Source organism: Trematomus bernacchii, unplaced genomic scaffold, assembly GCF_902827165.1.
Source record: "Trematomus bernacchii unplaced genomic scaffold, fTreBer1.1, whole genome shotgun sequence".
Lineage (NCBI taxonomy): Eukaryota > Metazoa > Chordata > Actinopteri > Perciformes > Nototheniidae > Trematomus > Trematomus bernacchii.
In genome coordinates, this window is record NW_022987973.1 from 7,507,353 (window position 1) to 7,520,055 (window position 12,703).

Genomic DNA, 12,703 nt, shown 5'->3' on the forward strand with positions numbered 1-12,703 from the left:
TCACACTCCAACAGAAATGAGGATTCTTTGAAAGAGCTTCTACTCCTGCAGACTAAAGGATCTCACCACCAGACTCCATATTACCTGCTTTTCCCTCAGGAAAGATTTCAACCTGTGGGAGAAGTGTTGAAAGGGATTACCCAGGTGTCTGTGAAGCACCATGACTAGGTTTAAAATCCTGTGCTGTTTGCTGCTCACGTATCACCTCAATGATGGAAAGAAAATCAAAGGACACAAAGGTGAGTGATAAGTTACGTATAAATTATCCAAAAAAGTGTGATCAAAGACATTTCTTGCAACTTCCTTGATTAATTGAAAACCAAAATAATATTGTATGACTCCCAAAAAGACATGTCATACTGTCAGTTCACATCAAATCATGTTATCAATATCACCAAATTTGCTGACAGTTTTGGAACAGGAGTGGCAAAATACAGTTCAAAAGTATGGCCTTTATACTCCTTTAACATATTAAATATCATACTTTCTTTTCTGAAACAATATGATGCTGATATCATTGGAATTTATACAGTTTTCTAGTTCTATCTTGTCTTATTGTTAATTTGATTACTATCGATTCTAAATACATTAATTACCAAACAACTGTTAACAATATCTGACAAAACTCAATAAACAAGACGGAGCTTTTATCTCCTTGTATTCTCACATCTCTTTCTTGTAAGATTGTAAAACACTGATTTTGTTATGTGTATACTCCTAAAAGAGTACTGTTTTGGTATCAGGCCAAAGTCAACTGGCAATTCTCCAGTCTAAAAATAAATAAAATGGAAAGGCCAAGGACAAATGTGTGATGCCATTCATGTTTTCAGGGAATGGTGAATGAACTGTTACACAACTTCACACTGTTTTGTCGTTGCTGTAAATAAAGAGGATGCAATAAGCCAACAGTCAAGACGTGTTGCTGGGTTTTAGCACTTTGTTTAAAGTTTCTACAATAATGTTTTGTTTTTTTATTCAATCTGATTCAACATTTGCTTCCACTATGTAAATGTAATGTCCCCAAAGTTTTCTTCCAATGATTTGTTTCGGTGAAGAGGAAAGTTTTCATAGCACAGTGCATGCAAACAAACAACACTGTGCATTTGTTGTTTTTACAACTTAATGGCAGAAACCATATTAAAAATAATTACAGTGAGATTTATAAAGTACACTCTTGTGCTCTCTTACTGAGTCAGGCCATATTTAATTGCTCTCTATGTTCTTATGGATAAACAGTCGTAAAAGTAAAGAGACACACCAAGGAACATGTGGGATTTAACGAGCAGAGGGGTAAATGATGGCCTGATAATTAGTTTTCATTACTTTCACTGTGGAAATGTTTTCATATCAGCAACCAGAGCTCATCAGAAGGAAACTGTATCACTGAGCGTTTAGGCGCCTGGGTTTCTAACATTAAAACGATAAAATAATAAATATACTCGACAAGAATCAATGACGAAGCTTAAAGGAGTGGTAGTGATAGATTACCTTTGGAGAAGGATCTATAAAGCTTGTGAGTGACTGTGGGCTGTGGTTTTAAACATGTTGAGGGGGGAGGATTTATATAAGCAAATTACGAGAAGAGTCTGGCATAGATTCACATGAAGGGAGTTTTTGTGAAGTATTATCTGTGTGTATTTGCCAAAGAGGTCTGCATGGCGGGAAACACAGACAGTTATTTAGCCTGTACTCCCAGTGTGCCTCAACAGGAAGTGTATTCCCTTTAGCTCTCAAATAATTAAATGAATGAATGATACAAAAAAACTCCCCTGCTCTTGATTGGACTTCTAATCTGAATTGTCACGTTATTTGTAATCATTCACCTCAGAGTAAACACATGCAGTACCTCAGTATGATCCGATATGCAAAGTAACCACGAAGAAAAAACAGATAACCCCTCTGCTGTTGGATTTCCCAGGAGCAGTGAACACCAAGCAGAGTATAGTCCTGGCGCTGAAAGAGTCCTACGTCACCAGCTCAATCTTTAGGATGTTTTTAGAAGGTGAGGACAACTGCACACTGGACCCTCTGCAGCTGCACACTCTCACCTCCTGTGGCTTCAACAGCAGTAATCCCCTCATCATCATCACTCACGGGTGGTCGGTAAGGTCAACCTTTCTTCCACTTCACTGACTTGAGCCACTGCTTACAAAACATGGAACTCAGGCCAGAGTGGAGGAATTGCTGCTGGCACAGTTTCAGATGTTAATGTTCACATAAATCCACGACATCAATGTGAAGGAAACATTCAAAACTCCTTTAAAGCACTTTGAATTGCCTTGTGTTGAAAAGTGCTATATAAATAAACTTGCCTTTCAAACTGACATCATTTAAGTTTCACATCATAACTTTAAAGGTCCCCTATTATACTCTTTTTCATCAATATATTATAGTTCTCAGTGATATACAAAACATGTTTCTTAAGTGTTTCAAAAGTGCTGATTCTCTGTCTGTTAATTTAGATGAAAATAAGGAGCCACTCCCCACGCCCCTCTGGGAGATATTTGGTCAAAAATAACACAATAGGCGCTTTCACATCGGAGTACTTTTACCCGTACTTTTCCCTTTTAGTTCCGACAGTTCCTGGGATTTTGCGTTCACACCAAAAAGAGAACTTAGTTCATGAGAACTTTTCACCCCTTAGCCGCGTTCACACCGGAGTACTTTTCCCCGTACTTTTCCCGTTTAGTTCCGTTAGTACCCCTTACAGTATGTCGCGTTCACACCAAAAAGAGTACTTAGTGCCGGGAACTTTTACCCCAATTTTTAGTGCCTGCTGAGAGGTGGTACTATCCTGGGGGGAAAAAGTGCCCCAGTTCTGATTGGCTGGGCGAATTGCAAACCACGGCCCGTAAAACTCTGAAAAGTTTTTTGAAGCCGCCATTGTATTTGCTGGCATTAGCATTATTAGCATTAGCATTAGCCCCGCGCACCAACGGAGAGAGAATAACTTATGGCAACACAAAAAAAAACATGGGAGCGGTGGAGTGATGAGGAGGTGTCGGCGTTCTGGCGATTTACTCGGAAGGCTTCAGTAGAAGCTGCTGGGAGTCCCAGCAGCTTCTACTGAAGCCAGTCCCCAACTCCGGGGACTTCCGGCCGGGGACTTCGGGTGGCAGTATACACCATGAAGTGGTTTGCGGCTGACCGCTCTGTCGGTGCACCCGAGTTGCCTTTTGATCCGGGGTGACCGTAGCGGGGCGACACTCAGACCGAACCCCTCCTTTGTTCCCAAGAATCTGAGGAGTTCGTTCAGGTCGAGGGCTATACAGCTAGACGGCTTTAGTCTTCCACCCCATATTGGGGACAGGGAGGCTAAATTGCACCTCCTCTGCCCGGTGCCTGCGCTGGCATGTTATGTAGAGCACACGGCTTCCATTAGGCGCACTGAACAGCTGTTTGTGTGCTTTGGGGATGGTGTGGCCGGTAAAGCTCTGTCCAAGAAACGCCTGACAGGATGGCTCTGCGAGTGCATTTCACATGCCTTTGGACAGGCGGGGAGAGCCTTCCCCACTGGGGTCCATGCACACTCTACACGGGGTATGGCTGTGTCAACAGCCTTGTTCAACGGCGTGAGTGTGGAGGACATATGCACAGCGGCGTCTTGGTCTACGCCAGGCCCCCCCCTTTTCCCATGCTCCTTAGGGACTCGGGAAACATGGTGCGCAGTAAACTCCATACAGAGCCTTCCTCACTATTTTCCATGCACACTCTACACGAGGTAAGCGTGTGTGAGTGTGCTCTATCCAAGCTGCGGCCCCGACTTCTCCACGGTCACAACCGGATGAGAGGAAGTTGGGGTGCGGTGGCTGTTAACCAGGCCGGTCAGGGGCAGTGTGATGGGTCGGTGTTGTTGAACGACATGGCGTTTATCCATCAGGGCTCCACCCACTGTACCCCAAAGAGCCTTTGCCTAGACCCCTTTTACCATCCTTTTATCTTTATTTTTATTTATTTATTTTTTTATTGCTTTTTATTAATTCTACCGTGTTGTGTCATGTCTATTTATACTGTTCCTGCTCACTGCCTGTAGCACTTCGGGATTTGAATTCGAATATGAAGTGCTTTATAAATGAAACCCATTATTATTATTATTATTATAGAGTCCAGTAGAGGGCGGAGCCTGTGTAAGATATAACGGGGGGTTACGTATTGTAACCCTAGTTATATAAGCACAGACGGGGCCCTCTACCTGGGGGCCCTGCCTTTCCTATGCCGCTCGCTGAAGAGGGTGTAGGATGACAGTCAGGAGGCGTGGCCGCCTTATATACTGTGGGCCTGCGCGCGCATTCAGGTAGGCTCACCCCGATTGGCCGGCTACGTTTATGTATCTCGGTAGGTGAATGCTCGCATAGCATGGTTGAGAGTAGTACCCATAGAGTCCAGTAGAGGGCTCCGCCTGTGCTTATATAACTAGGGTTACAATACGTAACCCCCCGTTATTGGCTAATGGTTACACAACCCCAAAAAACATTATGACATCACAAATTGGCCAAAATCTGATCAGCTCATTTTCAGACAGGATTTTATATAAATATATAAAAAAAGAGAGGGAATCTTTTTTCCTGTAACTTTCAGAATCTCTTTACACAGAGGGGATACATTTATGTATAAAAGACATGACAAAGTGGATTTTGCATAATAGGTGACCTTTAACTTTCTTTCACACCACTGTGTGCAGGTCGTTGTGCTGGATGAGGTTTTGAACCTTACAATCAGGAGTTAAACTGTGTCTCGTTTTTCCTAAGATGGATGGTATGATGGAGAGCTGGGTGCACAGGTTGGCCACAGCCATGAAGTCAAATCTCATGAACGTCAACGTGGTGATTACCGACTGGCTGTCCCTGGCCCACCAGCACTACCCCAAAGCTGCACAGAGCACGCGCACAGTTGGAAAAGACATAGCTCACCTGCTGCACTCACTTCAGGTCAGGGGAATGGACATATGTACAGAGTAAAAATCAGATAGATTGGTGCATTTTATACTGAAGAGGCCGCTAAAGGGTATCATCCACAAAATGACCATGTTTATATCAAATATTTACCTCCCGTTACCTTGAATTCTTGAACAAAACGTTTTTTTTGTTGCATGCCTCCACTGTGAAGTTAGAATACACAATAGACTCAAGATGAAGTCTCGATGATTTGAAGGAAATGGGGGCCACTTTTAACAACAGCAATAATATCAGTTGACAAACAATCACACAACTCGCGAAGTATAAAAATATGCTACTTTCCCAGCACATACATTTTGGCTGTTTATGCGGTAGTGATCAGACTTGAATTAGACTGCAAGCGTTGTGTAAGAGTTTGTGCAACAGATGTTTCAATAAAGTTTTGCTCTTGGCAAGCAGAGCCCTCATTTACATACATTTGGTAGATTACACCTTTAAAAAGACATTCAAGTACCAGATTTCAGATGATGAAAATTGGTCTCTTACCTGCCATAAAACCCAACAGGTACACTACCAGTTTCCATTTAAAAAGGTTCATTTGATCGGCTACAGTCTCGGAGCTCACATCTCTGGATTTGCTGGGAGCAATCTGGAGGGTTCAGAGAAGGTTGGAAGAATTACAGGTGAGTGTTTCTTATGGTAATAATTGTGCTCTCTAATCAAACCAAAACGAATTAGTAAAAGTATATTGATATAATATTTTGTAACAAGATTGAATATTGTACCTGTGCAGGTCTGGATCCAGCGGGGCCCCTGTTTGAAGGCATGTCTCCCACAGACAGACTGTCTCCTGATGACGCTGAGTTCGTGGATGCGATCCACACCTTCACCCAGGAACACCTGGGCCTCAGTGTGGGCATCAAGCAAGCTGTGGCTCATTATGACTTCTACCCCAACGGAGGAGACTTCCAGCCAGGATGTGACCTGCATAACATTTACGAGCACATAAGCCAGTACGGGCTCCACGGTAAGATAAAGCACACACAACAACACCTTAGTAAAAGAAAATACATCAAAAATATCTGACAAAATTGAAACACTAGAGCTCTGCAAGTCGCCCCTAAAAGGCTGTGCTGTTTATTACATCCTATCAAACCAAACTGGAAAGATCCTGAAATATGCCTCATGGTGATGCTTTAAGATATGTGTGTCTCTTGTTTGTTTGTTTGTAGCCTTTATTTAACCAGGTTAAAAAATCCCATTGAGATCAACGATCTCTTTTTCAAGGGAGACCTGCGGTACATTAGTTACACATAAAAACAACAGAAAACAAAAGGACATCACAACATAATTACAGGGGTATAAATTAGCAACCTATTTACAGTGACAGGTATCCAATAACATTTCATCCAGCCGTGCTTTAAAATGATGCAAGGGAATCAAAATGCTCAGTTTCAATGTTTTTTGCATAGTGTTCCAAGCTAGAGGAGCAGCGCACATAAAAGCTTTAGTACCTAAAACAGTCCTAGCACTTGGCACATGTAATAAGAACACATCCTGGGATCTCAGGCAATAGCTACTTGCCACTCTCCGTGAGATCAAAGAGCATATATAAGTCGGTAGTTTACCCAGCATGGCTTTATATATGAATATGTACCAATGACTGAGCCTCCGACCAGTAAGTGAAGGCAGACCTGCCTTGGCATACAGGGTACAGTGATGAGTAAGTACTTTACAGTTAGTAACAAATCTCAGAGCACTGTGATAGGTGGCATCTAACCTTTCCAGGCAATGGGCAGGTGCATTCATATAGATCAAATCACCATAGTCTAGCACAGGTAAAAAGGTCACAGTGACTAGCCTTTTTCTGGCTTCAAAAGATAAACAGGACTTGTTTCTGAAAAAGAAACCTAGTCTAACCCTCAGCTTTTTAAGCAGATTAGTGACCTGAAGTTTAAAAGTAAGACAATCATCAAGCCAGATACCAAGGTATTTATAACAGCTAACCACTTGGAGTACTTGTCCTTGCATAGTCACAATATCCAAAGCAGTCTCTGGAGTCTTTTTAGCTTTAGAAAAGAGCATTACCTTGGTTTTCTCAACATTTAAAAGAAGCTTTAGTTCAGAGAGCTGAGTCTGAATAATGTTAAAAACAGCCTGTAATTTAACAACCGCCTCCTTAATGGAGGGACATGCACAGTACATCACGGTATCATCTGCATAAAAATGCAAAGTAGCTTCATCCACATTTTCACCTAAACTATTGATGTAGATGGAGAATAAAAGTGGACCTAAAACAGAACCTTGAGGAACACCATTAGCAATGTTCAACCACTCAGAAGACAGCCCATCAAAGTGAACACATTGGGACCTTTCAGAGAGGTAGTTCACAAACCACCCCACTGCATGGCTGGATAAGCCAATACTGAGTAGCCTCTGCTTTAAGATGCGATGATCGACGGTGTCAAACGCTTTGGAGAGGTCAATAAATAGAGCTGCACAACTCAGCTTATTATCTAAAATACTTGTAATGTCATTCACCACTTTCATTGTGGCAGTGATGGTGCTATGTTGCTTTCTGAAGCCTGACTGATGTTTAGACAGGATATTATTTTTACATAAAAACTCCTTTACCTGTTCACTCACTAGGCTTTCAAGAACCTTAGCCAGAACTGACAATTTCGAGATTGGCCTATAGTTATTTAAAACAGTTGCCTCCCCTCCTTTTAGTAGTGGCAGGACATACGCTGACTTCCATACTTTTGGAATTGTGTTTGTGCTGAGGGAGAGGTTAAAAAGAGAAGTAAGAGGTGGAGCAATAAAATCTGCAGCTATCTTTAAAAAAAGAAAGGTTCTACGTTGTCCGGGCCAGCCGGTTTCTTAGGATCTAACTTAGATAATACTTTATGAACAACATTTACAGTAAAAGGAGTAAAACTGAAAGGGTTTTCCAGACCACATTGTTCAGAGTCACAGACTGTGGTGTTCACAGAAGCAGAGTTAGTCACAGAATCAAACATAGAACCGCAGGACACAAAATGCTCATTAAAACAATTTAACATAGTAGCCCTGTCCGATAGAGAGCCAGATGTTGTGGTAATGCACGGAGGTAGCTCATTTCGGATCTCACCGGTGGATATCGATTTTATGGCTTTCCAAAATTTCCTAGGATTATTTAGGTTTTCTGTAGTAACTGACAAATAGTACTTCGACTTAGCACTTTTGACCTGTGAAGTGAAGCTATTTCTTAGCTGCCTAAAACGCAGCCATTCTACCTCTGAGCCTGATTTCCTAGCCTTTGCCCAGGCCTTGTTTCTCTCATGCAGAAGAGTGGCAAGTTCAGCAGAAAACCAAGAATTGTCTCGTCCCTTTACTCTAAAAGTACGTAGGGGTGCATGTCTATCTATAATTTCCATAAAACCAAGATAAAAATAAGACCATGCAGTTTCTACATCAGCACACAGATCGATTTTTCCCCAATCAAACCCAAACAGATTATGAACAAAACCCTGCTCCACAAAATGTTTTATGTGTCTCTTAATAATAATACGAGGTTTAACCTTTTGGACCTTAGTGTCCCTAATTGTGGCTACAACACAGTGGTCACTCACATCATTTGCAAATACTCCTACAGATGGGTATTTATAGGGAACATTAGTTAGAATGAGATCAATTAGGGAGGATTTATTAGGGGACTTAACGTTAGGGCGAGTAGGACTGTCAACAATCTGAGTAACATTCAGAGAGATACAAAGGTTTTTAAAATCCTCTGATACTGCAGTTAACCAGTCCCAGTTAAAAGTAGTAGTCCCCTCTTAGTAGTAAACCATTCATTTTGCAATATCTTCATTACAAAGCTAATTTCCCCACATTTTAAGAAATGTAGGTACCTTTGCAAAGGTTTTTAGGTTAGTTTAGGCACACCACCCTAAAAAAATGTCTAATCTCTTTATTTAGTGTTTTCTAATGTCTGGTGATTTTTTGCGATGTTTAAAGAGGCTCTGGTTTAGATCTCAGCTTTCTGGTGGCGTTTACAACCCTGCATCTGTGGAGAAAAAGAAACTCCGTACTGCTTAACTGCTTACTGGTTTGCCTCAACCTCTGCTGTATCATAACATTTTTTTTCTTAATTGGTTTTGCCAGCTCAAAACACTCAGAAGGAATATCTTTGGGACCAATTCATCTTTTGCTTGTTGACAGTTTCTGGTTTTGTGTATAGGCAGAGGAGTTTCATTCCCTCCAGCCTAACACAAGTGGCTCTGAGTTTTATGGTGTTCCTCGATCCAAAACACATCCGCATAATATGACAGTGAAAGCCACATTAAAGCATCTGTCACCCTTAAGATTTAATTAGCAACATGTGCCTTCCTCCGCTCTGTCCATGCCCCTGAGCTGAGCTGCCTCCAGGCTACAAAAGTGGCCTCAGGGAAAAGGCCTCAGACCAGTGTCAGACATAATGACACGCTTTTAGGAGATGTGACAGAAGGACGGACTGATAGATGCCAGGGTTCGTTGATAATGAAGTCAATCCACATATAATGGTGTGGTTAAGGTTCTCAATCCACAGGAGAATATTTTGTGTGGAAACGATCTGTATAAATGCAAATCAACGTTGTTAAATCAATAATAAATCTACCATTTTGATTTCCTCCCACAGGTTTCGAGCAGACAGTGAAATGTGCTCATGAGCGGTCTGTCCATCTCTTCATTGACTCTCTCATGAATAAAGACAAGCAGAGCATGGCCTACAGGTGCAGTGGCAAAAGTGCTTTTGAAAAGGGGGTCTGTCTGGACTGCCGGAAGAATCGCTGCAACACGCTGGGCTACAACATCAGGAAGGTCCGCAGTAGCACCAGCAAGAGGCTCTACCTGAACACACGCTCTCGGATGCCTTACAAACGTATGAGGTTGTCCTCTTCATTTCAACCAATCAGCCTCAAGACACACTTATACATCCCTAATAGTCTTATACTTCATCACTGTTGGTGTATTTATATCCTTAATATCAGTATATAAGTCTGGTGAGTCTTCTTATCCCTTTCTTTCTTCTTCTCTGCAGTCTATCATTACCAGTTCAGGATCACGTTTGTCAACCAGATGGAGGGGATCGAGCCCTCTCTCACCATCTCCCTTACTGGAACAAAGGAGGAGAGTGGAGACCTCCCCATCACTATGTGAGTACAGTACCACCTCCCATCAGGCTTACATTACATCGCATCCACGCTCAGTGTACTCTGCCTTTGACACATGCAATATGCAGCTGTGCTCTCAACTCTATAAAGACACACATGGAAACAACTGGATCTGCTGCATGAAAGAGGACTATAAATGGGAATGATGGAGTGAATAATTTACTCAAGACCCTATTTCCTCACTGTGTTATCCTTCATGTTGTGTGTGTCAAAGAGCCTTAGGCAGACTGGTATAAGAAGAGGAAATGTGCTGCCCTGCTTTAGTTGCAGACCAACATTTTGTTTGTAATAAAGAAATGTGACAGCCTGCTGCAAGATGTTTCCCGCTGTAATAATAATCTGTCAGTCTTATTTTTGTTTGTCTTCCTAATTAAACTCTGACAGCACGGAAAATATTTCGGGTAATAAGACGTACACCTTCCTGATCACCCTGGACAAAGACTTAGGGGACCTGATGTTGCTCAAACTGCACTGGGAGGGGTCGGCCATGTGGAAGAACATGTGGAACCGGGTGCAGACCATCATTCCCTGGGGAGGCCAGAGGGGGAAGCCTACGCTCACTGTGGGCAGGATCAGCGTCAAAGCAGGAGACACGCAGGAAAGGTATACACCACTGCAATACAAGCAATACTTCAATGTATAAATGAAAACAAATTGCTCAAGAATAGTTTGAAGGTGTTGCATTTGGATGCAAATATTGTACCTTCCTCTCCCCTACATTAGTTTGACAGCTTTAGTTACCAGACACTTGCAGATTGAGATTATTTATTCAAAATATAAATCAATTAATCAGTTATGATATGATAAATGGAGCTAGCCAGCTAGAACCTATATCATTCATTACAAATGGATTCATGTTAACATCAGTAGTTAAACCATGTAGAGTAAAATATCTGAAAAAATCAAAAAAGTATTTTCAACAAGAATTACAAATATTCAAAATGAAAAATGGCACCACATGGATTTTACTGTGAATAACAATATATAAATTCCATTATGGGAATATTTTTGACTGTTGCCTTAAGATGTTAACAATACACCATGTTATAGCTAGTAAAAGTGGAGAAAATAATTAAACAAATTTAGTGAATATTGGTATTTGATTACAATTGATTGTTTTGAGAATGCGCACAGTTTATCAGGTTGTGTTTTTTTTATTGAGAATGTTACTCTGCAAAGTAAAGCTGTCATATAAATATTGGAGGAAAGTATTATATGACTTCTATGAGTATAGTGGGGCAGAAGTATAAAGTAGTATACCATGACAATATTCAAGTAAACTAGGCCTAGAAATTCATAAAAACTGTAGATTGAGAAATCCACTGTGCATAAGAGGTGGATCATTACGGATTAAGATTTACTGTTAAATGCATATATTTGACTGCCCCATATCATTGACTAGTTAAGTAAACTGTGGCAGTTTTTAAAGCATTACAATGACATGACATACACATGAACACATTTCATAAAGAATAGACGGTTTTAGATACAAAAACAGTGTTGCAGTGTCCCTCTCTTGACACCTTCGCAGACTTGTAATGCCACCTAGTGGATTGTTTTGCACACACAGAAATTAAACTGTTTATCATGATGGACTCACCGCTCTCTGCTCACTTCACACCCACTTCTGTTTTTCAAGGACATCTTTTTGTCCCATGACAAACGATGGACAGCAGGTTGAAGTGTCCCAGGACAAAGTGTTCGTGCGCTGTAAAGAAGACACACCAAAGCACCACAGAAGAAGACACCAAAACAGACACGTGGTTCCTTAACCTGGTGGGAGGATCTCTGATGGATGCCATTAAAAGTTCACAATTAGAGAAAACACTTTAAAGTTAGGCTGTGATAATTGAGTAAATAAGAAAATATAATATGCCTGGAAGATGTGGCACTGAACAAATAATGGTGATGTTTTAAAGTGGACCTATCATGCTATATTTGAATAATATAGTGTAGGACCATACCTATATAAGGCATATTTATACTGGATCAGTTTTTATCAGATCCGTTGCAGCCCCTTTTTTAGAGATTTGGGTATGGAGGAAAATAGAGAGGGTTGTGTTTTCTGACACTTGGTGAGTTCCCTGGAACACCAGGGACACATATTCATGTATAACAGACGTACAAAAGTGCATTTTGCATGATAGGTCCCCTTTAAAGAAGAATTCTGGGAAAGTTTTGCTAGGTGTGTTTAAAATATAACATGTTTATGTGACTAAATTATTAAGTATTGCATAATGTAGTTTTAAGAACAATATTTACATGGAGAACTTTCAGGGAGTTGAAAGTTCAATTATTAACCAGACCGTGGACACTGAGTCGTTCAATGACCTTTTGATGACGGAGAACGTAAATGTATGCTTGTGTGTCATATGTAAAATGACTCATTAACTAAAACAATAGTCTTGCCCAAAAAGTCATATAAATACATTTGTTTTTTCAAACTCAAACCAGAGCAATAAATACAAGAGCCTTTTTTTCTATTCTGTTGTGTGGTTGGTTTGTTTTTGTTGTCTTTAACCTCAGAAGCAGGATTAATCAAAGTAAACACAACTTCATGTCAGAACAGCCTGTCAGGCGATCAGATCCAAAAACCTGACTAATCACGGCTGTACT

General features: G+C 41.0%; 1 protein-coding gene across 1 annotated transcript; it reads left to right on the top strand.

Moving 5' to 3' along the window:
* On the top strand, positions 1–12,573 carry lipca (lipase, hepatic a). Its single transcript, XM_034116180.1, has 9 exons — positions 1–239; positions 1,919–2,103; positions 4,749–4,928; positions 5,461–5,578; positions 5,689–5,922; positions 9,553–9,795; positions 9,955–10,069; positions 10,472–10,690; positions 11,727–12,573. The coding sequence occupies exons 1-9, from the start codon at positions 161–163 to the stop codon at positions 11,857–11,859; spliced, it is 1,506 nt and encodes a 501-aa protein (XP_033972071.1). The 5' UTR covers positions 1–160; the 3' UTR covers positions 11,860–12,573.
* The last annotated feature ends 130 nt before the right edge of the window (positions 12,574–12,703 follow it).

What these genes read in the sequence shown, in the direction of transcription:
- lipca (XM_034116180.1), top strand. Translation starts at nt 161, where the DNA reads ATGACTAGGTTTAAAATCCTGTGCTGTTTGCTGCTCACGTATCACCTC. An exon ending in GAAAATCAAAGGACACAAAG is followed by an intron (nt 240 to 1,918) that starts GTGAGTGATAAG and finishes TGGATTTCCCAG; the next exon opens with GAGCAGTGAACACCAAGCAG. An exon ending in GCAGGAGACACGCAGGAAAG is followed by an intron (nt 10,691 to 11,726) that starts GTATACACCACT and finishes CTGTTTTTCAAG; the next exon opens with GACATCTTTTTGTCCCATGA.